Source organism: Sorex fumeus, unplaced genomic scaffold (assembly GCF_029834395.1).
Source record: "Sorex fumeus unplaced genomic scaffold, SorFum_2.1 ptg000024l, whole genome shotgun sequence".
Taxonomy (NCBI): Eukaryota; Metazoa; Chordata; class Mammalia; order Eulipotyphla; family Soricidae; genus Sorex; species Sorex fumeus.
The window spans coordinates 19,851,803-19,878,142 of NW_026606081.1; the positions used below are offsets into that span (position 1 = coordinate 19,851,803).

The following is a 26,340-nucleotide window of genomic DNA, read 5'->3' on the forward strand; positions in this document are numbered from 1 at the left end:
AATTTTGAAATTTCTGTCCTACTGGGAAATAAAATGGGGAAAAGTGCTCAAATTGTATTTAAAACATTGAAATACAGCTCCTCAGCAATGTTGAATATAAAAGAATAGAGAAAGGCATGGCAAGCTGCAGGAGGAAAGGCAGAGTTGAAACAGCGAGTCAACCCTGCCAACACATCAGTTTTAGCCCAGTGTCACCCACTTGGGACTTCTGCCCCAGATTTGGCAAGAGATTAAATTTGTGTGGGTTTCTACCACTGAATCTGCAGTGATTATTTTTTTGATGTATTTTTTAACTGCTTTTTATTCAGCCATTGATTATGCTGATTGAATTGGACATGAACTCCACGTTACTTTTTTTTAATTAAAAAATTTAATTAAATATCTGTGAGATAGACCATTACAAAACTATTCACAATTGGGTTTCAGTCATAAAATGATCCAGCACCCATCCCTCCTCCAGTGCACATCTCCTGACACCAATGTTCCCTGTTTCCCTACCACCATCCCCCAAACCCCAGCCCCCGACCCTCCTTCTATGGGAGGCACTTTCCTTATTGCTCTCTCTATCCTTTTTCTTTTGTGCATTATGATATGCAATACAGGTGCTAAGAGGTCATGGTGTTTGTTTGGGGCATTCAGTATTATTATCGGGATGGGTAAGGCTAGAATAGCTTTTCAGTTGTGTGACCTCTTTGGGGTGTGGATGTGACTGCCGAGGCTTCCGGAAGTACAGGGAGGTGGGGGGATGTAACCCATCCTAACCCCGAGAAAGCCTGGAGATTTCAGTCACAAAACTCGCATACCAGAATTTTCAGCAGAGATTATATCTTGGTGAGGTCCATCCTGAGATGGTGGAGTCAGGCTGGAGCTATGGCAGCGATTTTGTATTGTGGAAGCAAGTGGCTGCAGGGGTTCTGCTTGGGGAGGCCCCTGGACAACCTACCTCACTCCAATTTACCCCAGTCTGTTCAGCCATGCACAGGTTTGAGATTAACTGCAGCTTTTGATCTCTTTCAAAAGAGATTTACGGGTCTCTGAAACAAGGTGGGTAGTGGAGCTTGCACGATGGTGCTGGAGTTAGTTCCTAGGGGTGACTGCCAGTGCTTCCAGGAGTATTGGGAAGTGGGGGGAGCTAGCCCATCCCAACTCTAAGAAAACCTGGAGATTTCGATCATAAAACCCGCATACCTGAGTTTTCAGCCGATTTTATGTTGGTGAGGTTTGTCCTGAAACGGTGGAGTCAGGCTGGGGTATGGCGGTGATTATGGATTGTGGAAGCAAGCAGCCCCGGGGGCTCTGGTTGGGCGGGCACTAGCCCAACCCATCCCCTCCAATTTACCCCAGTCTGTTCAACCACGTGTGGGTCTGAGATTAACTGCAGCTTTTGATCTCTTTCGAGATTTATTTATGGGTCTCTGAAATAAGACCATAATTGAGCGTCTATAGCTGAGCTGGAGGTGGTTTGTGGGCGTGGCTCCCACTTACCTAACTTTGGCAGTTTAATATTTTTGTAAACTTGGCCCCAAGTTGTTGGGGTCTGGGCAATGGCACAGCGGCAGTTTGGGGATATCAGGAAGCCTGCTGATGCACTCGCCCCGCAGGTACAGGTTGACCTGCTGGCAGCACCATACCTGCTGTAGTGATTTCTTACTGCAGCTCTAGGAATGGAATCTTCCCTCAGTCTCTGGAGGTGATTCCCAAGTCCAGATGATGGCTGAGCCTTCATCCCTCACACATGGAAGAAACTGGGCCTATGAGTCACTGCTGCCTGAGAACAGGCACGGCAGACTTTGCGGTGAAAAATAAAACAGATGTATTTGAAAGAAAACATTTGTTTCAGCTGCTTCTCCCTCTAGTCCTCAGTTTTATTTTTAAAAATGAAAATGACTCCAAAAGCTACTGCTAATACTAAATCATTTACCCTTTCTGAGGTATTAATCTCGATTCCTGACTAGAGAGTACAGTGTGTATGTTAAGACTCCTTTCACACATGCACACATATACACATCATCTATACTTTCACTTTTGAATATCACTGCGGATGTTCCAAATAAAGATGGGCTAATTGGCCAGTAGAGCACAGCAATATATTCAAAGAATAATAGCTGAGGCTGGAGCAATAGCACAGCGGGTAGGGTGTTTGCCTTGCATGCAGCCGACCTGGGTTCGATCCCCAGCATCCCATATGGTCCTCGAGCACTGCCAGGAATAATTCCTGAGTGCATGAGCCAAGAGTAACCCCTGTGCATTGCCAGGTGTGACCAAAAAAGCAGCAGCAACAGCAACAATAATAAAAGCTATGACTCCAAAGTGGTTTGTTTTTAAAAATCAAAATATCTCCAAAGGTCTGCTTTGGCTTGCTATTTTTATCTTCTATATATGAGAAGTCATGCAATAACTATCTAAATTCCTGACTTGACTTAGCATAATCTCTCATTCCCTCTATCATCTCAAATGAACTGGATTTCACCTTTTTATAGCTGAGCGGTGGTAGTCACATATACCATATCTTCTGACCAGCCATCTGTCAGCCACTTAGGTTATAGCTGCTGTATCTCATGGTAACCAGAGGAGAAGTTGGGTGGGGGCAAGAAGCAGGGTAGAGGTTGATTCAATCATAGTAAAAGTTACTAGAGCTTTGGTGGTGGCTGTGGTATGGGATTGTACATTTATGAAGCTGTAATCTTAGAGAGTATGGTATGCAATAGCCAATGTTACCTCAACAACAGCAACAAAAATACAGAAGGTTCAATACTAGTTTATCTGCTAGCATTTCTAAGTAGCAGTGATAGAAACTTGCTCCTTTTGCCTCATCTTTTCAAGGAAGGTAAGCATTTTTTCATAGCAGTTCAACAACATTGAAACACCGTAGATTGTGATTGTGAAATTAACTCAGGACTTAAAAATTCTCATTGTTTTCCCCTAACAGTTTGGGAGAGCTTTTGAATTTTAAATGCCTAACTCTGATTGTGGAGCTCTTATTAGTCTTAGATCAACCCAGTGTTTATGAATTCATACTTGAAGTGTAACATCAAAATGAGCACATATATTTCTTTTACATGTGAAATTAAATGTAACTGCAAACAGAAAAGTCTCAGTTAATATTTATTTAGTAGCATCACACACAGGCGCATCGAGACTCATGTGTGCCATCAGAGAAGAGGAACTATTGATTCCCCAACACTGAAATATTCTTTAAAAAATGATTTGCTGGTGTAAAAATATTGAAGCTTCAATTGCAGAGGAATTAACTCAGTCTTGCACTTCTACCTTTGGTATGTTACAGAATTAAATGCTCTTTGAGGAGAAAGATTTTGTCCTTGCTGTGTATTCCTTGATGCTGCTGATTTTCCTGATGTGCTCTCTTGAGTTTTAGGCCTGAGAAGAGACACTGGTTTGCTGAAATATTCTATAACTGGAATTTTTACATTATTTCTTCTTATAAACAATGGAGTCTTGTGCCCAGCCTCTGAAACAGAAAAAAAAAAATAAGACCATAATAGATACACTGAATATAACTGTTGCCGTGTCTATTTTTTTTTTCTTTTTGGGTCACACCTGGCGATGCTCAGGGGTTCTCCTGGTTCATGTACTCAGGAACTACTCCTGGACATGCTCAGGGGACCATATGGGATGCTGGGGATCGAACCCGGGTGGGGCCGCGTACAAGGAAAACGCCCTACTCGCTGTGCTATCACTCCAGCCCCAACTGCTGCCCTGTCTTGATGGCAAACAAATAGAAAATGATTTTATGTTCCTAGACTAGAGAATTTGGTTGAAAACCTTCTTTGTGGATTTGGCTGTTTGTTTTTATTTGTTTGTTTGTTTGTTTGGGTCACACCCAGCAATGCTCAGGGGTTACTCCTGGCTTTGCACTCAGGAATTACTCCTGGTGGTGCTTGGGATACTGGAGATTGAACCTGGGTTAGCCGCGTGCAAGGCAAACGCCCTACCCGTTGTACTATCACTCTGGCCCGGGTTTGGATGTTTTAATGTCTCCACTAGACCTGGCAGGTCTGTCTCCAATGAGAAGACCATATTTGGAAGGTCAGAATATTGGAGTACTCTCGGAGACCTAAACTATGCTTGTTCTTGTTCTTGGAGTGTAGGCATTTTTGTTCGGTGTTGCTAGAATTACCACCCAGGGCCTCACACCTGAAAGGCAAGCATGATCTCTTGCCTGTGGTCTGACTAATCAGTGGAGCTGGCTGTCGTCTGCAGGCTAGCACTGACCACAGACCAGCAGCTAGAAACCACTGGTGTAGAGAGACCTCATGGAACTCTCATTAGTGCCCATATGATTTTCAGTGTAAAAGGAAGTGTGTGTGGGTAACAGAAGACTGATTAGGGCTAGTTCATGGACGCCACTTCAAAGCCAGGGTCTGCCTGACCCATGGAAACACTTCCAGTTGGCTCTCAACACCCCAAGACTTTCCATGTGTCTTAATTCTTGGTCCGAATTGTCACCTAGGGCTGGCTTCTGGGGGCAGATGGGATGGGGGACACACAGGATTCCTCTCTGGGTCTCATTGGATATCTATCTGTGGTGCACTACATTTCACGCTTTCCTCGGTTGGCAGTTTGAGGAGAGATCATGTAGCTCAGTGATTTGCAGGGCTCATGCTCCCCTCACTGGATAAATGGAGGGGTCGCTGTCACGCTGTCACAGGGTGGGCAGAGCCTATAGTACTGCTGCCGTGCTGTCTGGCTTGCAGAATGTGTTCGTCCCCGATGAGCCACTTGGACTTAAAAAAGTAAAATAAAATTTATGTTCGATTTCCTCCTAGGAGCAGTTCAGCAGCTGTAAGTGACTGCTGGGCATGGCTGGGCATGGCTGCCAGAGAATGCAACTCAGCACTTGTCACAAAATGTACTTAACCTTTTGATGCTTCCTTATCCTCTTCAGATTCACAAGTTGATGCTCTAAATAAATCAGAGAAAGAGAAGTTCATGGACTCAGATACATATTCCCCATCAGTGAATGTTACAAGAAAGCTGTGTGCATACGCACGCATCTTAAACACACTAAAAGGTAAAGGTAAAGGCCCTCCCGTTGATCGTCGATTTGCTCGAGCAGGCCCAGTAACGTCTCCATTGGAGACTTTTGTTGTTACTGTGTCTGGCATATCGAATACTCTTGGTAGCTTGCCGGGCTCTCCGAGAGGGGCGGAGGAATCGAACTCGGGTCGGCCATGTTGGCCGCTTGTAAGGCGAACGCCCTACCCACTGTGCTATCGCGCCACCTGCATTGACAAATAAAAACACACTATGCCAGGTTTTTATTTGTCAATGCAGGTGGCAGCATTAAGATTTTTTTCAACAAAGAAGTCATCTGCCTTTGAGTAAAACTCTATTATGTGTCTCTTAGGGGAGAAACGCCCTGATTACCTCCCAGTTTCTGATCTTCTGGAAACATGAAGGTGGAGACAGATTGCAATGCCAGATCCTCCATTGCTTTCATGCTGTGTAAGTGACGTTGTTTGCTTTGAATATCTTCTCTGAACTTAGGCTTTACCAGCTTTTAATTTTAATGGCATAACATGTTCCCTTCCCTTTTAAGTAGAATATCAGCACAGCCTCTTGCCATAATGTTATATATAAATGTATAGTTTTTCTTCTGTTATTGAAATGACGAGATTCAAGAAAATATACTAATTTCCAGTTCCCTTAATGGTTAATCTTCCCATTGACAACCCCCAGGAGTATCTCAGAGAAAATTAAATGAGCAATTAACTTTAATCTTGCATTACTTTCCACCAATAATGTGATAACTGTGGGCCCCGGGCAATAGGATAATGTCTAGGGCTTTTGTCTTGTATGTGCTCACCTGGATTTGATCTCTGTCACCTATATGGCCCCCCGAACCTGCCAGGAGTGATCCCTGAGCAGAGAGCCAGGAGTAAGCCCTGAGCACTGCCAAGTGTAGCCCAAAACTAAAAAAATTTTAAGGTGATAACCCTGTGCTACACATTTGACAATATATAATAATAATATAGTTTTGGTTTTCCTTGCTTTTCCCTTTTTAGTTGAGTTGGAAGCTCTGCAGTCCCTTTGATTTAGGGTGACTCTTCTCACTTTGCACTCATTGCAGAGTGAGCTTTTTTGCACAAAGGAAGGGCTTCAGCAAGAGGCTGCCAATGGTGAGCTGCAGGACAGCCAGCGTCAGTGCAGCTCCATGTCACTCAGAGGCGACAAACACCCCGTGCCCCAGCCTGAGCAGAGGAAAACCTGCACAGACTTAGTATTCCGCAAGATAGGAGAGAGAGAACACAAAAGGTTTGGTGCCGTCTTGCTTGTCTAACTACCTGCTCACTCGATGTCCTTCCCTGCATCTGCTCAGCGCTTTTAACTTTGCCAGTGAATTTGGGGGTGCCTTAGCTGTGGGTGGTATCCCGTTCTGTGCCGCTCTGCCAGCTGAGGCATTTCTTCGGAGATGAGTCAGCAAATTTATCTCGGACAGCTCAGCGTGGATCAGAGCCGAGATCCACTCTTTCTCTAGTTGGAGAAAGGAAAAGGCAGGAAAATTGCTGTTAATGCTAGAAGTTTAAGGTTGGTTCTGTGACCAGCACTCTGCAGTGAAGGTGGGTTTGGGGCATACGCTTGTGCGTGAGGCAAGGTTTCTGCAGAAAAGCTGGTTCCTAGGCCTGTTCCTCTGGATCTCTGATGGTGCCCAGAGTGGCTTAATCCCGGGACTGCCTGTCTCTCACTGAGACATTGTCCTGGAATGAAACTGCAAGAATATCAATTTTTTTTTATTTTCTGCCTTCTTTTTTTTTCTTTTCTTTTCTTTTTTTCTATTTTTATTTTTAAATGAATCGCCATGAGGTACAGTTACAGACTTACAAACTTTCATGCTTATGTTTCAGTCATACAATGATCGAGTACCCATTCTCTACCACCAATGATCCCAGTATTCTTCCCACCACCCCCACCCCATCTTCCCCACCCCAACCCACCTCTGTGGCAGGGCATTCCCTTTTGGGTGTTGTGGTTTGTAATGTAGGTATTGAGTGGCCATCATGTTCAGTCTATAGTCTGCTTTTAGCCCGTATCTCCCATCCCGAGCGGGTCCTCCTAGCACCCTTTACTTGGTGGTCCCTTCTCTATCTGAGCTGCCTTTTTCCCCAGCCTGTGAGGCCAGCTTCCAAACCGTGGAACAATCCTCCTGGTACTCATCTCTACTAAGGAATCTCAAATATTGACCTTAATATTCAGCCAAATGAAAAACAGGATGCCTGTGCAAAATAAGTTCAAAATGATTTCATAAAGTACAGATTGTATCCACCATTATATGAGCATATCTAGAAACACACGCTGAAGTACTTTATTAGTTCCCATTTGTGGCCTCCCACCAGCAAGTCTTATCCCTTCTGCAATGTTTTAAAGCCACAGTATTAAAGGGTGAGGTGGGTGGTGGCCATAGAGAACCTTGGAAGATTTCTTACTCCCAGGTACTTCTCAGTTGCCTCCCAAGTTGCTGTGAATTCTCGGCTTGAACATCGTTTCCCAAATGCACTCACTGAGACGACGTTGTAGTGTCCTGCCTCATATGCCCGGGGATGTGAGCTCTGTCACATCCAGGGGAACTTGTAAGCAATGCATATGGCCAGGCCTGCCTGCTAGGAGCTACTGCCTTGCTCTCTTACGGCTGTGTGAGGCTGTCACTCTTGGGGACAGCCAGGGAAGGCCCAGAGGAAGCTGCCCAGTGGCCAGGCTTCTGGTCCTGGTGGGAATGTGCCAGAGCTACTGGAACCTGGAACTTGGAAGACTGGCATCTGCCCTAGAGAGGAAGGAGACTGACTCAGGGACATCCTGAACCAGAGTGCTCAGGGGAAGGCCCAGGTGTATAGCCTCGGGGAGAAATGCAGCCAGCCCTGGACACACATGCCTATGTGTCCCCATGCAGTCACGACGTGGCACAGTAGAATTTGGCCATTGAATGAATTTGCATGCAGTTGGAATCATAACAATTACCCAAATACAGGGAAACAGATTAAAAATCGCTTGTAAAACCCTCCACAACATTGAAGCTAAAAGTGTCTTCAAAGATGACACGTCACTGACCCAACAGCGGAAAAAGAGATAAACAAATGGGACTCTCTTAAACTAAGAAGCTTCTGCACCTCAAAAGAAACAGTGACCAGAATACAAAGACAATCTACAGAATGGGAAAGGATATTCGCCCAATACCCATCAGATAAGGGGTTGATATCAAGGATATGCAAAGAACTGGTTGAACTCTACAAGAAGAAAACATCCAACCCCAGCAGAAAATGGGGCAATGAAATGAACAGAAACTTTCTCAAAAAAGAATTCCAAATGGCCAAAAGGCACATGAGAAAATGCTCTTCATCATTAATCATCAGGGAGAAGCAGATCAAAACAACAATGAGATATCATCTCACACCACAGAGAACTGGCACACATACAAAAGGACAAAAGCAACTGCGGATGTGCGGAGAAAGGGACTCTCCTTCACTGCTGGTGGGAATGCCAACTGGTTCGGTCCTTTTGGAAAACAGTATGGATGATTCTCAAAAAATTAGAAATTGAGCTCCCATTTGACCCAGCAGTACCACTTCTGGGAATGTATCCCAGAGATACAAAAAAGTATAGTAGAAATGACATCTGCAGTTATATGTACATTTCAGCACTGTTTACAATAGCCAGAATCTGGAAAAAAACCCAAGTGCCTGTGAACAGATGACTGGTTAAAGAAACTTTGGTATATCTACACAATGGAATACTATACAGCTGTTGGAAAAGATGAAGTCATGAAATTTGCATATAAGTGGATCAACATGGAGAGTGTCATGCTAAGTCAAATGAGTCAGTAAGAGAGGGACAGACATAAAAGGACTGCACTCATTTGTGGAATATAAAGTAAAGAATGAAAAAACTAACACCTAAGGATAGTAGCCGTAAGGACCAGGAGGATTACTCCACAGCTTAGAAAGCGGCCTCACATGCTGGGGGAAAGGCAGCTCAGACAGAGAAGAGAACACCAAGTAAAGGATGCTTGGAGGCCCTCTCGGGGTGGGAGATGCGGGCTGAAAGTAGACTCTAGACCAAATATAATGGCCACTTAATACCTGCACTGCAAACCACAACACCCTAAAGGAGAGAGAGAGTAAAAGGGAATGACCTGCCACAGAGGTGGAGGAGGGGATGACTGGGGGGAGGGGTACTGGAGACATTGGTGGTGGAGAGTGGGCACTGGTGGAGGGAGGGGTATTCAATCATTGTATGACTGAAATGTGAGCATGAAAGTTGTTGGGAGGATCCTCCCAGGGTGGGAGAAGCATGCTGAAAGTAGACTATAGACCAAACATGATTGTCACCCATTGTCTCTTTTGCAAACCACAACACCTAATAAGAGAGAGAGAACCAAAGGGAATGCCCTGCCACAGAGTCAGGGTGGGATGGGGAGGATGGGGGGGTGGGAGGGATACTGGAATCCGTGGTGGTGGGAAATGGGCACTGGTGGAGGGATGGGTATTTGATCATTGTATAATTGAAACCCAAGCACAAAAATGTGTAAGTCTGCAACTGTACCCCATGATGTCTCACTATTAAGAAATTTTAATAAATAAATAAATAAAAATAATAAATAAATAAATTAAGATGTAATCCACCTTGAAAAAAATAAAATGAATAAATATTGACAAAAAAAAAGAAAGCCTGTAAGTCTATAACTGTTCCTCACAGTGATTCATTAAAAAATTTTTAAAATTTTTAAAAATCGTTTGCAGATTGAGGCTATAAATGGCAGCTATTGGACAACCCAACTCAGTGCTTACAGGTGCTTGTTTTACTCTCACCTTTCGGACTTGCATGAAGCAGCCACTGTATGACATCTGCCAGAGAATCTGTGTGTAAAATGCCACAGAGCTTTGCCAGGATCTGATGGAGAGAGAAAGAAGAACAGTAAGTGAGGTTCCTTGTACCTTCTCTGGGTCCCCAGACCTGCCCCGCTGGACTGAGGATTGCAGGGAGTGGCCCTTTGCCCTGTGAGCCCTGCACGGGAGGAGGCAACCTCCAAGACAAAAAACAAAAACAAAAAAACAGTGAGTCTGTGAGTCCAGTAGATTTTGGTTTTGGTTAGCACAGCGGTAGGGCATTTGTCTTGCAAGCTGCCGGCCTGGCCGAGCTGGATTTGATTCCTCTGCCCCTCTCAGAGAGCCCGGCAAGCTACCGAGAGTATCTCGCCTGCACGGCAAAAGCCTGGCAAGCTACCTGTGATGTATTGGATATGCCAAACACAATAACAAGTCTCACAATGGAGACGTTACTGGTTTGCTCGAGCAAACCAATGAATGACGGGAGGACAGTGCTTTTTCAGGAAGAGTGATGAGCACAGAGCAGTCAGGATGAACACAGGACAGATTTTCTTGTCCAGCCAGTTTAGTATCAGTTGTCAGTCTCTGTCCAGTTAAGGGGATACTCACCCGACCCCACCCCTTGGGTCATGTGCTCTGTCAGCGTGCCCAAAACAAGAAGGCCTTCCAGAAGCCTCGGTGGCTTAGGGCTGGTCATGTGGAGGTCAGCTGACTTTCTGCAATTAGCTTTGATCTTGTTAATATTCTTCTATTTAACTTAGTTGACCTTTAAGAAATGCCATGTCCTTATATGTGACAGTTATTAGGTATCTAGCACTGTGTCAGCCCTGAAGGTAAAAGAGGAACCAAAACATAACAACAACAGGACCTTATGGAACTTCAGGGCCACTGAGTGGGAGGGGAGACAGATGATACTGAAACAGTGAATGTGAATAAAACAGATGTGGCAGGGAACAGTGAAGTGTAGCAGGACTGTGTGCCTGAGTGATGCCTTGGGCCAGGAGGTGAGGGCAGTGGACCTAAGGAGAAGAAGACACAGCAGGGTCAAGGGGAGGAGGTGAAAATAAGCGGCCTGGGAGAGGTCGGGGTAGCCTCATCGGCCCTAAAGCCTGGGTGTGCACAGCCACCTGCTCCTTCTTGATCTATAGCAGGAGCTGCCTGGCAGTGCCCTGGTCGGCTTCACTCTGGAGGCAGTGCTCAGGGGACATGCAGGCCCAGCCTTGGAAACAGACCTCCTGCGTGCAGAGCAGTGCCCAACCCACAGAGCTCCCTGGCCCGAGGCTTCACTTTCTTGTTTGTTCCAGGACATGCCCAGCAGCTCTCTGGGCTCACTCCTGGCCCTGCCGCATCAGGCCCGTGGGGCTCAGGGTTCCATATGCAGGGCCAGGAATCAAACCCAAGGCAAGCTCCTGAGCCCCTGCACTGTCTCTGGCACAACTATGCTTCAGTTTTCAAATAGTCTTATCAGTATTATTCAGGAGCAGCCCTCCCAGGGTGCTTGGAAATGTTTCGTTCCCACCACATGTGCCCATTATCTAAAACTACAATGGACATTTTGACCCTTAGTTCACTGTCACAGGTCTTAAAGTGAGATAATGTGGAAGAGAATGGCCCACGTTAGCTGATTATTACTGATTAAATGTCATTTCCAGGAATAACTGGAGAGAGAACCTTCTGGAAGCCTGATTTGACATCTTACTATTGATGGGACCAAGTGTGTAACCACAGGTAGGAAACGTTTAAAGAAGCAAATCTCTACAGATGAGAGTAAGATGAATATTGATTGGCTGAAGCTCTGTCCTCAAGCAGGTAAAGGAGCTAGAGATGGTGGAGAAGGCAAGTTGGAGGGCACTGTGGGAAGATGGTCAGGGCCAGGCTGGGGTTGCTGTTAGGCAAGCACCATGTTCATTCTGTTGACACCAAGGTTGTGTTTATGTAAGAAGCCGGAACTTCAGGGAAGATCGGAACTGAAGTGAAAATAGAAGCAGTTCTTGGATTTCAGTTTGGGGGTAGCAAAGCACTTAAGATGGCAATGGCTAAGCTTTGTTTTTGTTTATTTGGGGGGCATTTCCAGCTGAGCTCAGGGCTTACTCCGGCTCTGTGCTCAAGGATCACTCCTGGTGGGGCTTGGGGGATCTTATGTGGTGCTGGGGACCAAGCCCAGGTGGGCCGCATGCAAGGGGAGTGTCCCACCTGCTGTACTCTGAGAAATTTAAAGCTTTAAGAATGTCAGTGAGGTGCACTTTGACAAAAGCATCTGGTTTTTCTGCTTTTCTTGTTCCTGGAAGAAGCCTAAGTCACTCGGAGCCTGTCATTGCAGTTCTCCAGCTAGGCAGGTCCTATGGGCATACTCATATGCTTTTCTCAAGTTAGGGATTTAATCAGTCTGCCTCTTACTTTGATTTCCTGATCCAGATAGTTGGGTATGCAGAAAGTGTTCTGTCTGGCGGCTGCCTTGGTGCTCAGCACTTCTGAAGAGCAGGACCCAGCGGTGGAGCTTGCCTTGGGAGGCGACAGACTATGTTGGACCTTACTTTCCTCCTAAGTCAAAGGTAACATAATCAGTAACTTGCAGACATTTATCATTTCTATGAAAATTAAAAGAAAATGAATGACAAATAGTATAGTTAGATGAAATACATGCAAGAAATTAAAAAGAGTGTAGTTTTAGGTTTTTTTCTTTAAATGCACTAATCAGGGATATTGAGATGGCGCTGTGGGTTGGAGCACATGCTTTGCATTTAGGAGTTCCAGGATCAATCCCCAGCACTGCATAAAATGAGAGGCTCTCTCCTTCCTGCAGAGTCCTCTGAGCACCACAGAAATGAGGCTTGAGCCACTGATGCAGGAGTTGCCCCCGAGGACTGGGCCTCCCTCCCCTCTCACAGGCGTTCTAGATATCAAGCATTTGCACTTGAATATATGATACACACTGATTATTCATTTTTGTGAAGCTTTTTCAAACCACTGATAAGACAAGGTGATTTATAATTTTTTCTGCGGAACTTTTATAGTTGCTCCAGGTAGCAACCAACTTACAGTCTTAGGACCCGCCTAGCTGGAGAACTGCAATGACAGGCTCCGAGTGACTTCGGTTTCTTCCAGGAACAAGAAAAGCAGAAAAACCAGATGCTTTTGTCAAAGATTACATCCCAGAATGAGATTAGGTCTCCGGAATGTAACTGTCAGGGAATGGGCTGGATGTTGCGGGCCAAAACAACAACAACAAAAATATATGTACTCAGGTGGGGGGGGTGGGGGGGCATACTGGGGTTCTTGGTGGTGGAAAATGTGCACTGGTGAAGGGATGGGTGTTTGATCATTGTATGACCGACCGAGAATTAACTGAAAGGCTTTGTGACTGTTCTCACAGTGATTCAATAAAAAAAAAGAAAAGAAAAGAAAATGTGTACTCTGTAGAATAGAAATTTGCTAAGAAATGCTTACTTGCCAAAATGAAAGTTTAAGAACTTGCTGAACCTCCCATTTGACCCAGCACTACCACTCCTGGGAATATATCCCAGAGAGGCAAAATAGTCAAAGTGACATCTGCAATTGTTTGTTCATTGCAGCACTCTTTACAATAGCCAGAATCTGGAAAAAACCTGAGTGCCCGAGAACAGATGAGTGGTTAAAGAAACTTTGGTACATTTACACAATGGAGTACTGTGTAGCTGTTAGAAAAGACGAAGTCACGAAATTTACATACAAGTGGTACTACATGGAAAGGATCATGTTAAGCGAAATGACTCAGAAAGAAAGGGATAGACATAGAAAGATTGCATTCATCTGGGGAACATAAAGTAACAAAATAGGAGACTAATACCCAAGAATGGCCAAGATTAGTACCAGGAATTTTACTCCATGTCTTGGAGGGCAGCCACACATGCTAGAGGAAAAGGGAGCTCAGATAGAGAAGGGAGCACCAAATAAAGGGTGTTGGGAGGATCCTCCCAGGGTGGGAGAAGCATGCTGAAAGTAGACTATAGACCAAACATGATTGTCACCCATTGTCTCTTTTGCAAACCACAACACCTAAAAAGAGAGAGAGAACCAAAGGGAATGCCCTGCCACAGAGGCAGGGTGGGATGGGGAGGATGGGGGGTGGGAGGGATACTAGGATCCGTGGTTGTGGGAAATGGGCACTGGTGGAGGGATGGGTATTTGATCATTGTATAATTGAAACCCAAGCACAAAAATGTGTAAGTCTACAACTGTACCTCATGGTGTCTCACTAATACAAATTAAAAAAAAAAAAAGAAGAACTTGCTGAACCTAGTGCTCGGGGTCCTTGTTGAAACCCGCTGTGCCGGGTGGGTATTTGGACCCCAGTTTGCTGGAACAATAAACTTCGCTATGTTGTGATTTGCATTATCAGCTCTGTTCTCTGTCCTTGAGTGAGGGATGGTCGACCCCGGACTCTAACAACAGCATGTGAGATTTTCTGTTAAGTTAGGTAGGTCCTATTTTATGGTGAGAAAAAGACTGAGGGGTTCAGTGCCAGAAAGGAACCTCTCACCCAAGTAAGGGCAGCCTGAAGAGCAGCCAGCAGCATGTGAGTCAGAGGGTCTGATGCCTTCTGAGGACTGACATGAGGCGGGGTCAGCTTACTGCTTCCAGTCAGCATCGGGAACTTCTGCCCATCACCGTGAGGCACAACAGAGGGAAACCACATAGGAAATGAAAGCAGCTTAATTCGGGCCTCATCAGAATTATAAATTTTTGTTCCTCAACAGACCAAAAGTTACAAAAAGATGAATAGACCTTTAGAAGACAGAATTTGCAGGGTGAGGATATAACTCAGTGGTAGAGTTGTTAGTTTCATGTGTGATGCCCTGGGTTCAATCCCTAGCAACAAAAAAGAAAGGAAGGAAGGGGAGGAGGAAGGAAGGACTCAGCTAAATAGAAGGGGAGAAATATGTTTTCCTCTCTCTCATTCATGTCGCCTAGGGCCAGGGTTAGTATGGCAGAAAAGATATGGCTATACATGAAATCTGGGTGTGGTCCCCAGCATCATCAAAAAGAAGAAAAAATATTTGTAAAATGCACCAGTGACAAAAGAATGATCACTAAAACATAAATATGTAGGTATACCTGTCTCTATCACTTTATAATACAAAGACGTGGGACCCAACTTTAAAAGTAGGGGCATGGCATTTGCCTTGCACGTGGCTGACCTGGGTTCGATTCTCAGCATCCCATATGGTTCCCTGTAGGATGACATTGGTTTGTCCTTCCTCCCTTGCCATAAGGAACTCAGGTTTATTACAGTGCTCCTGAGGCACTTCAATTCCATTGTGTTTATCTGTAACCACTTCTCTGTGCTCTCTTCCCCAACCAATTAATCAGCTTTTCCCCCTAATCTGTATCTGTTCATTTGTAAGGTCAGATCCTTCTAGGACACTGAAATTGTATTGTAAGTTAATATTGCCTTTCTCCTCTCCTTATGTCTTTTGAATAGTTTACTTTAAAGCAATGCCCTTTTTGTATAAATACAGGAAGACCGTTAATATTATGCTTTGTAACTTAGGGTTTATTTGGCTTTGAATATTATTCACTCCCAGGTATCTACTTTCTCAACTTAAGCCTCAGTTGCCCTTGGTTCCTAACACCCCCAAAGCAGGGTCCTGACGAGGTATTGAATGGACCCAGGGCAAGCGGTGAGCTACCCTGGCATCGAAATGGGCCAGGCCAAAGTGCTACAATTCTTAACTATAAGTTAAGAGCTTGATCATAACAAATGTTGTCATGATCTAAAAGTAACGATGAGACTAGGACCCTGATAGAGATAGGAAAGACTATATGGCCTGAGCACTGTAGTCTGAGATCAAGATGGCCCTAGGAGAGCAGTCCTATAAGTTTAAGGTATTTCTTACTGTATCCATACAAAATGATTTATATTATGTATGCTTATATATTCATTGGACAAGGAGAGGAGAAACACACCCAGGGGATTCCGTTCTAGGGTGGGTCATCCCACTGAGAGAGTATCTGTCCTAGAAGCTGCTTTCCCCAAGGGAAAGAACTTTACCCCTATTGATTGTGACCACACCTATGTGTAATTGTTACCCCAACCCCTCATGCTTTTGGATTTTACTGTACTGTAAGAGTGGGCTGGGGGATCAGAATCCAGACTCCAGAGCAAGAGAAGAAAGGGAATCGGGTTCAGTATCCAGATTCCAGAGTCAGAAGGAGAATGAAGGGGGATCAAGGAGAATGAAATAGCATGGGGGAGGGAGAGGCAGAGGAGAGAGACAGGAGTGGATGGAGAGAGGATTGGAATAAACTGCAACAAGGCCAACCAGCCTGGCCCTCGCTCCTTCCTTTGCCTGCCCATTGCCATCGACCTCCCTGGGGTGGGGGAGCCGGCGTGAGACTACCGAACGCAGGCAGCGGACGAAATAGAGCTGCCGCTGCTGCTCTCCCCTTTTTGAGTTTACACAGTCACCCAAGCACCTCTCAACACTATTTAGAGATCTCTGGATTTGTAAGTGAAATATTGCTTTTGTCTTTTCCTGAGTGCAAAGCCAGGAGTAACCCCTGTGCATTGCCAAGTATGACCCAAAAAGAAAAAAAAATAGAATTAAAAGTAGGTAAAAGATCTGGACATATATCTCTCAGATACATGGATTGGTATGTAAATCCATGAAATGATCTCTCCTGGGAAACGCAAATGAAAACCAGGGAGGTGCATTACACACTGTAGGATAACGTCCGTCTGTGCTTTCTCCTCTGCCACAAGGAACTTAAGTTTACTGAGTAATACCCATCACAATGCTCCCAAAGAACTCCCATTTCCTCAGTATTCATCTTTAACTTCTCTGTGCTCTGCTTTCTCTACCTGTTAATCACTCATTTCCTCTAAGCAGTGACTTATAAAATGACTCGTAAAGTCAAACCCTTTAGAGATCTCTGGATTTGTATTTGTAAGTGAAATATCACTTTTGTCTTTTCCTTTTTGTCGATATGCCAAGAACAGTAACAAGTCTCAAATTTGTTGTGAGACATTACTGGTGCCCATTACTGGTGCCCACTCAAGCAAATCGATGAAGAATGGGAGGACAGTGCTATAGTGCTACAGTCTTTTCCTTATGTCCTTTGCACGGTTTACTTTAGAACAAAATCCTTTTTGTATCGTCACAGGAAGACAGTTATGCTATGATTTTATAACTTGGGAGTTAGTTGACTCTGAATAATATTTACTCCTGGGCATCTTTTTTCTTGACTTAAGCCTCAGTAGCCCTCATTCCTAGCACCCCAGAAGCAGGGTCCTGATGAGGGACTGAATGGACCCAGGGCAAGCTGTGAGCTAAAGGGACAGGTCAAGCGCCACAATACTTAATTATAAGTTAAGAGCACGGTCATGGACAAATGCTTTCATGACCCAAAGAGAAGTGACTGGACAAGGAGCCTGCTGGGGTTAGGCAGGACTAATCTGGCCTGAGGACTGTAATCTGGGATCTATAGTCAGATGTCCCCAGGAGAGCCACCCTATAAGATTAATATATCTCTTTGTCCATGCAAAATGACTAGAAGGATTATTAAGAAGTAAATCTAAGATGATTATTTATGGATTAAGGAAAAGAGAGTATGTCCTTAGATAAAAACAAGCCCTTGAGAGAATCTCCCAAGAGGAGATCTTTGTCTTAGAAGAGCTTCCCAGTGCCCTACAACAGATGACTGGTTAAAGAAACTTTGGTACGTCTACACAATGGAATACTATGTAACTGTTAGGAGAAATGAAGTCATGAAATTTGCTTATAAGTGGAATGACATGGAGAATATCATGCTAAGTGAAATGAGTCAGAGAGGGAGATACATAGGACTGCACTCATTTGTGGAGTATAGAATAACATAACATGAGGCTGACCCAAGGACAGTAGATACAAGGGCCAGGAGGATTGCCCCATAGCTGGAAACCTGCCCCAAGAGTGGAGGGGAGAAGGCAGATGGAATAGAGAAGGGATCACTAAGAAAATGATGGCTGGAGGAATCAGTCAGGATGGGAGATGTGTGCTGAAAGTAGATAATGCACCAAACATGATGACCTCTCAGTGTCTGTATTGCAAACCATAATGCCCAAAAGTAGAGAGAGAGTATGGGGAATATTGTCCACCATGGAGGTGGGGGGGATGGGAGGGGGGTTATATCGGGGATATTGGTGGCGAGGAATGTGCACTGGTGGAGGGATAGGTGTTTGATCATTGTGTGATTGTAACCCAAACATGAAAGCTTGTAACTTTCTCACAGTGATTCAATAAAATTTTTAAAAAAATCATAAACCATGCAAAGGCAAAAAAAAAAAAAAAAAGAGTTTCCCTGGAAGGAAGTTCATCTGTTCATTGTGCTATCTCACTAGGTGTACTTGCTTCCCCAATCTTTGGGTGGTTGGGGACTGAGTGTGGAGAGAGGAGCAGGGGGAACAGGAGGAGATGGGAACAGGGTGCTTGGTGAGATGGGACCAGGCGTGTGGGAGAGTGGAATAAACTGCGACTCATCACCAACCAGCCTGGTGGCTCCATTCTCTCCTTCATGCATCTGGCAGTGGCAGAAGCAGGCCAGGATGGGGAGCACGTGGCAGGAGAGAGCCCACGCCCAGCGCTCACTTATTTTTTGTATACACAGCACAGTTGCTAAACTGGGTAAAATGAAAAATATCAACCTGTGTCTGACTGTGGAGGGGACTCTGCTCTGCTGGCCGCATGCCGCAGCCATGCGACCACTCTGGAAAGCACAGTGTCCCTTCCACAGGAAACCCAGAAATCCGAGCTAAGAGCCCGTCATCACACTTCTGGGGACTTACCGAGACAAAAGACCATCCATGTCTGGGCAGACTTGCACACAGGTGTTCCTATTAGCTTTGTCAAAAACAAGGGACAGTGTCCACCGACAGGCAGGGGCAGACAGTGTCCACTGACAGGTGGCGGCAGGCAGTGTCCACCAGCAGGTGTGGACAGACAGTGTCCACCGACAGGTGGTGGGTAAACAGTGTTCACCGGCAGGTGGGGGAGGACAGTGTCCACTGGCAGATGGGGGCAGACAGTGTCCACCTGATAGGTGGTGGGTAAACAGTGTCCACTGGCAGGTGATGGGACCCCTGTCAGTCACAGACCCAGCCACAGACTGGCAACATGGATGGACAACTCAAGCAACACCCTGAGGTTAAAAAGCTAGATTGATAAGGAGATCTTGCTGAGTGATGTCACTTTACACATATTGATCAGGCTTAAGTCAGGCTACACAGAATATTGTGCAGCATGGTGTCTTTCCAGAAACACATGAAGTAGACGAAAAAATAGCAACCTAAGTTGGTAGTTGTGGGAGGCTGTTTTTACCTTTTTCTTTACCGAGGGATTCTCAGCGCAAGTTCTGAAGCACTCCTGGACTTTTTTACAGGGAGCTAAAATGTTAAGAAGAAAAATCTATTTAGGTCAGAATGAAAACTATTCTCACTGTCGTTGCTGAAATACTCATGGAACATCTGAGTTTCAGTTACATCAATTCAGAAATCTGACTATACAATGATTATAAACTTGCAATTAGAATTGCACAATAATATTCTAAAAGCTTAATTGTATAACAAAATTCTATGCCCAGGAAGAGGATATAAAGAAAAACTCTTAAGAATGGCCTTGGGTGTGGGTAAACTGGTTTTTTTAATTACATGTTTCTGTATGAGGCACAGTTTTCTTTTTCCTGTTTGTGTTATTGTTTCTTTCTTTAATAGACTCCGCACTGTTTTATAAAAAGAAAGAAAAATACAGTCTCTATTTTGTTTCTTTAAGTGAAACAATATGCTGATGGAGTCAGTTTTCTCAACTCTAACCCTTTCATAGATCCTAACTAAATCCTAAATTATTCTAAAAAGACATATATATTTGCTTTTATGCATCAATTTAAAGATATATTCTGAGGGGGTGCAGTGCTGCCAACAGGTCAATCTCAGGGTGAGCTTCAGGCTTCCTAATATCCCAAAATTGTGTCTGGCCAGACCGCAACAACTTGGGACCAAGTTTCCTGAGAAATTAAAAACCAAAGGTTAGGTGTGTGGGAGTCACACCCACAAACACGTCTGGCTCAGGTATACAAGCTCATTTTTCAGCCTTGCTTCAGAGACCCATAAATAATTCTCAAAAGAGATCAAAAAGCCACAGTTAATCTCGGACCTGCAAAAGGCTGAACAGACCAGGGTAGGTAGGAGGGGGGAGGTGGTCAGCCTGGTGCCTGCCCAAGCAGAAACCCTGGCAGCCACTTGCTTCCACAATCCAAAATTGCTGCCATGCCCATGGCCGGACTCCATCATCTCAGGACAGACCTCACCGAGGTATTAACCTGTTGAAAATTCGGGTATGTGGGTTTTCTACTGGATTCTCCAGGCTTTCTCAGGATCAGGATGGGCTACCCCCTCCCTCCCACCCCCACCACCTCCCTATACTACGGAAGCCTTGTCAGTCACATCCATACCCCAAAGCTGCCACCCAATTTAGAAAACTACTCCAGCCTTACCTTCCCGATAAAAATACTGAACACCCTGAACAAACACGATGGCCTCTTAGAACCTGTATTGCAAACCATAATGCACAAAAGGGAAAAGAGAAAGAAGAGAAGTCCCTGCCATAGAGGCAGACTCGGGGGGAGAGGAGGGGTGTTGGCAAATTGTGGGAGGGAAACGGGGGACATTGATGGTGCGAAATGTGCACTGGTGGAGGGATGGGTGCTGGGTCTTTGTGTGACTGAAACCCAATCATAAACAGCTCTGTAAGTCTATCTCATGGATATTTAATAAAAAATAAAAATAAATTTTTTAAAAAGATATTCTGAATACTAAACACTATATTTTGTTCTGGAACCATAGTTGACACGATTTTTAAAAGGATGAAAGATTTTTTTGGATATAAACCAATAGTATATATACCCAATAGTAACTGAATTCATTAGTTCTAGCTGCAGAAAAATAAGGAAAACAGTATAAAGTTACCTCCTCCAAGTAGCAAGAATAAGTTTGGGATGGCGAGCCTGTTGTTAGTGCCCCCTTCTGGGGAACAGAAACCATTTTAGCTGCTGAAAGCTTGAGTGCAAGGGGGTCTGGGGCACAAGGGGTTTGCACTGTTACTGGAATCGGGACCTTCAAGGTCACCGCAGGGAGGACTCCTGGCAGGAGAGAGGGGTCAGGAGCTGCTCGACACTGTCTCACAGTCAGAAGGTGCAGTGCCCGGGGACCCACCGTGTTGGCCGGCTGCCTATGCCACGGCGTGTCTGATGTGTGCCGGGAGGGACCAGGCGGGCACAATGAGCTCAGCCCAGTCACCAGCGCAGAGGGCCTCTCTGGATGGCAGCCCCAGCCTCTGGGCTCCCAGAACAAGAGGAACAGACACCGGAAGCCAGCAGTGTCCCTGGCCTACATGCCTCCAGCTGGGAGAGGGGGACGAAGGAGCCCTTGGAGGGATGGAGTTGGTGACAGCGTGGGGCCTTCCCCGGACCACACAGAAACTGCCCCTTCATGTCATGCATCTGCCACCTTGCACCACCCGTGCTCATGTGCCTGAAATGCTGAGTGTCAGAGTCAGTGTCACTGGGGGGAGGGGAATGCCATGGCATCTACCCATGAGGGGTGGGGTATTCGTGAACTAATCATCAGAGAAAGTTCAGTTCATATCCATAAGCTCACAGTCCTTTCTTGTGATGAGAACCTTTCATGTCTCTCAGCAGTTTTCATTGTTGGAGTACACGGAGCTTAGGTATATCAGATTGTACCCATCACAGTGCTCCCGAGTCACTCCCATTACTTTGTCAGTCGGTAACCACTTCTATGCTCTCTTCCCCAACCAATTTGTAAGGTCTCATCCTTCTTAGACACTGAAGCTGTACTGTAAGTTAATATTGCCTTTCTCCTCTCCTTATGTCTTTTGAGCAGTTTACTTTAATGCAGTGTCCTTTTGTATAGATACAGGAAGACAATTAATTAATATGCTCCGTAACTTAGGAATTGATTGGCTTTGAATGTTATTCACTCCTGGGCATCTGCCTTCTCAACTTAAGCCTCAGTTGCCCTCACTTCCTAGCACCCCAAGGGCAGGGTCCCGACGTGGGACTGGATGGAACCAGGGCAAGCCGGTAAGTTATGTGCTACCCTGGCATCGCGATGGGCCAGGCCAAGGTGCCACGATTCTTAACTATAAGTTAAGAGTTTGATCATAGGCAAATGATGTCATGATCCAAAAGTAACGACAAGACTAGGGCCCTGCTGCTAGGAATAGATAGATATCTGGCCTGAGCACTGCAGTCTGAGATCGAGATGGCCCTAGGAGAGCAATTCTATAAGCTCAAAGTATTTCTTACTGTGTCCATACAAAATAATTAATATTATGTATGCTTATATGTTGGTTGGACAAGGAGAGGAGAAACACGTCCTAGAAGCAGTTTCCTGTGTGTCCTGACTAGCTTGGATGAGACTGCTTTTTTGGAGATGTAGATTCCAAGCTCTAGCAGACTGGTCTTTGTTTTGCTAATCTAAGTGCTTGTAGTTTGTGAAAAGGTGAGGCCAGGATTACTGGCCTGCAGATGTAAGGAAACAATGTATGTTTGCCGCCTCAGTGTTCTTTCTGTAACTCCTTTTGATGACATCATTATATTGCGCCCTTTAGAGGTACTATGATCTATAAAAGGGAGATTTCAGGGCTCTCTGGGGGGACACGTGCATCAGAGAACCTGGGAAGATGGGGCTGAGGACAGAAGCTGAGAGAACAAAGGCGCACGTGCTCGAGGATTCCTGAGGCCTCCATGACATACATCTCTTCCATGTAATAAACGGCTACTAAGACCAACTAGCTTGGCCTCGTTTCCTTCCTTCACCTGACCATCGCCATCGACCTCCCTGGAGTGGGGAAATGGCAAGACCGCCGGCCGTTTTATTTTTTGTGTGTTTACACATTCATAACACAATTCAGTGTTGTTAACTGGCTGCTCAACTGCCCTTTTGGTTAATTTCGTGTCCATGTATTCGAATCAGCTGATTGTGCACTGTAGCTCACAAGCCCAGGCTGTGAGCCGTGGTCTGAGCAGATCCAGAGCAGAGAGCTGCCGAGGCACCGACCCTGGGCCCTGAGCCAGAGGAGCTCACAGGGCTCCGTGGCCTGAGAATCCACCAACTCTCCCCAGGACGTGCCCTGACCTTGTGTGAAGGACTTTCCTGCTCACCATCGGGACAAGTCTCGCATCTTATCTGCTTTTTAAGAGACAAGAACTGCACCATCTGTGCTGCCGGCACCACGAATAACAGTGACATTTATTAATATTAATGTGAATATAATTAATATAATAAACAAACACTATCCTCCCGTTGTTCATCAATTTTGCTCGAGCAGACCCAGTAAAGTCTCCATTTTGAGACTTGTTGTTACTGTGTTTGGCATATTGAATACGTCATGGGTAGCTTGCCAAGCTTTGCCACGCGGGCGAGATACTCTCAGTAGCTTGCGGGGCTCTCTGAGAGGGGCGAAGAAATCGAACCCCGCTCAGCTGGACTGACTCGCGCAAGGCAAACGCCCTACCGCTGTGCTATCGCTCCACCCATTAATATAATATTGATTTATTAATGCTATTTGAGACTAGATGAACAAAACATTTTTGCCATTATTTCACAGTCTCATGACTCCTCCACTCCCTGCGGCTTAAGAACAGTCTCATCGAGCTTTCGCTGTTCACCTGTGTGACTCACCGGAATGGGGCCGTGGGGGCACCCTCGGGCCATCTGGGGCTGGGGATGACCCCCTGCCAGGGCTTGGCGGGGCCACGGGGCTTGGCGCGCTGAGCTTGGCAGGTGGGTTCTCGTCTTCCTCTAGGTCACAGAGCTGCCTGTAGCTCCAGGTCCTGTACACGTCGTCATTCACAGCACAGATGGGGATGTTGTTCAGACCTGGTGAGGACAAGATCAGACCACAGGGTCAAGGCTTGGGCAGGGTTTGCTGCTGTCCTGTGGGCCTGCGTCTGTCCCTGGCCTGTCGTCCTTCCCCAGCCCAGAGCTGCCCTGCGATGCTGAGCGAGGAGTGGTCTGCCCGTCACAGAGCTCGTCTTTGGTCTGGCAGGTGCTGGTTCCAAACGGAAACAAAGAGGGGAGGGTGGATGCCTTAGCTGTTAGCCTTAAAGATCGAGGCTGTGGCTGGCCAGGTTCAGGGAAGACTTTACCCAATGCGGTGAGTTTCCGGGAGCCAAAAGGTCAGTAGAGCCAGACATGCAATTTAGGAACTGATTTCTTCTTGGGAAAATGTTAAAATATGTTGTGTAAGTTTCTGAGCTACGCCCAAGATAACTGCCACAAGCCCGCTGAATAGGGCTCACACCCTGATTGACTGAGAATCTGCATGCTTTGTTAATTCCCATTTTGCCCACTTCCTCATATAATCAACTATAAAAAGCTAGCTTGGCAGAAATAAATTTGGAGCTTGATCAGAGTCTTGTCTTGCTCCCATTCTTCTGTCTCTCTCTTTTTCCCACTCGCGCACCCTCTCCTGGTTATCCACGTTGACTAGTCCCATGGGTCGGGGCAGTGAGTAAAACAGTAACAAGCTCAAATCAATGGAAAATTCCCTTTCCTCTGCTATATCCGTCTTTTAAATTGGGGAAAGTATGCTCTATGTTTTGAAGTGCTTTTTAAACTGCCCGTCTCTTTTATTTTCTTCAGTTTTATGTCATATAAAGGAAAAATGTTAGTATTCAGATGTTGCAGAATGATCTGAAATGGATTATTTAAATCTGCAGAGAAGCTCCTGTGAGCATTCTGGGAAGCCGTGCTGGAAACCACCCCAGCCCCTGTGTCTAGCTCCCTCAGCTCTGTGCCAGGCTCTCTCCAGGCCTCCCCCACCCTGTGGCACCCCCAGAGTGAGGATAGCAGGAGGCACGGAGTCTCTGAGCTCCAGGTTCCGAGTTCTCTGAGTGAGAGGAGCACTGGCCTTCCCCTCAGGGCTGTCATCCTGTGTATCCACAATCCTTGGCCAGTCTGTGCTGCAGTGCCAACATAGCCACGTGCCCTGCGTGGGTCCTCCGAGGCGTGCGTGGTCAGGAGCTGACCCAGCAGGCAGGAGGCCACTTCCCTCTGGGACTGGACTCCAACAGGGTGGAGGTAGGTCCTGGGCTTGGGACTCCAGCAGGGAGTCAGGGAGGAGCGGAGGCAGGGCGGGGCCTGAGGCACACAGCCGAGGTTCCTGGCGCCATGCTTGTCTTCCAACCTCTCCAGGAGGGATCCCTGGACAGAGCCAGGAGTAAGCCCTGAGGACTATGGGGGGCGGGGGGAGGCCCCTACCCCACCCCATCCTAGAAAATTCACTTGGTTCAAGCTGACTTCCGACACTGACCACACGGGGCAGCCCCGGGCTGTGGGGCCCCAGGACCAGCTTCCTCCTGGGCTGTCTGTGTAACCAGGACTCACCTGAGCCACAATTCAGTGAGCTATAAAGCAGCTCCAAGACTCCGGGACCTCTGGGGAAGCTGCCTGGCGGCCAGCTCACCCATGACCGAGGCCCGAGGCCGCTCACCAAGTGCCCATGTCACTGACCTTTGATGTGGCAGACCCTTCGCGGGTGAGGCGTGTGCCTGACCGGGAAGATGCCCATGTTCGTGGCCTTCCTGTGGTTGCCCCGGGCCTCGATCTGCTCGGACGCCAGCTCCTGCGGCTGGTGCTTTTGGGGGGCGGTCATGGCACTCCTGGGCTCCTGGCAAAGGTGTCCACCCTGGAATCACACGGCACGTGGTCAGCGAGGTGTCTCTGCCACGTTACCTTCCCTCCCCAGGCCCGCCAGGTAAAGAGTCTCTGAGATGCATGGTCACGAGGGAAAGAAGTTCCTGCCGGAGGGAAAGTCACTACAACTTTGCTGAAGACAGCAGAGACCAGGCCTGAGTCTAAGGAGGGTGTTTGGCACTTATCTTGTACTTCCTGTCTAATGTGGATGTCTTATTCATCATAGCACTATGGGGCCAAACTCATGTTGTTCGTTGCCATGGCAGGAGTTTTCCTGGGAAGATAATCTGCAGTGTCAGAATACATCCATAGTTTAGAACCTGATCTCATGATACTTCTAGAGCACCTGTGCTTGCGTGTTTTCATGGGTTTTGATTAGTGTGTGGCGAACTAAGGAGAGGCAGGCAGGCGTGACATTGAGGGTGATGGGCAGACTCAGGAGGCCCATTTTGCTCCCCAGGTCGGGAACGAACCTGCCGATGAAGCTTCACAGCGTTTCTTCACCTCCTCATGGCACGCCGTAAACACAAAAGACATTCTAACCAAGTTCCTCACCACACAACAATACACAAGAAACATGACTGGCCCTGTTGCCAAGAAATATCTGATCTTCATGAATTTATTATTTATATTAGGTTAGATAAAATATATTTAAGTATTTTGAACTCATAAAAGACCATTGCCCAGCAATAAGGTTAATTTTCTATCATTCCTATGAGTAAAGAGGAGAGTTTTTATAGGATGAAGTCAGTGTATTCTAATTTTACC

At 46.1% G+C, this 26,340-nt stretch overlaps 1 protein-coding gene across 1 annotated transcript; it reads right to left on the minus strand.

Moving 5' to 3' along the window:
• Nucleotides 1–3,266: 3,266 nt before the first annotated feature.
• Nucleotides 3,267–25,531, minus strand: CUNH4orf17 (chromosome unknown C4orf17 homolog). The gene is made up of 8 exons (XM_056114304.1): nt 25,390–25,531; nt 23,557–23,754; nt 19,175–19,239; nt 12,237–12,380; nt 9,822–9,903; nt 6,351–6,495; nt 4,880–4,923; nt 3,267–3,469 (listed from the first exon to the last, which is right to left on the minus strand). The coding sequence occupies exons 1-8, from the start codon at nt 25,529–25,531 to the stop codon at nt 3,267–3,269; spliced, it is 1,023 nt and encodes a 340-aa protein (XP_055970279.1).
• Between the last annotated feature and the right edge of the window lie 809 nt (nt 25,532–26,340).

What these genes read in the sequence shown, in the direction of transcription:
- CUNH4orf17 (XM_056114304.1), bottom strand. Translation starts at nt 25,531, where the DNA reads ATGACCGCCCCCCAAAAGCACCAGCCGCAGGAGCTGGCGTCCGAGCAG. An exon ending in CCCCCAAATTCACTGGCAAA is followed by an intron (nt 4,924 to 6,350) that starts GTTAAAAGCGCT and finishes TGATTTATTTAG; the next exon opens with AGCATCAACTTGTGAATCTG. An exon ending in GGATAAGGAAGCATCAAAAG is followed by an intron (nt 3,470 to 4,879) that starts GTTAAGTACATT and finishes TTTCTGTTTCAG; the next exon opens with AGGCTGGGCACAAGACTCCA.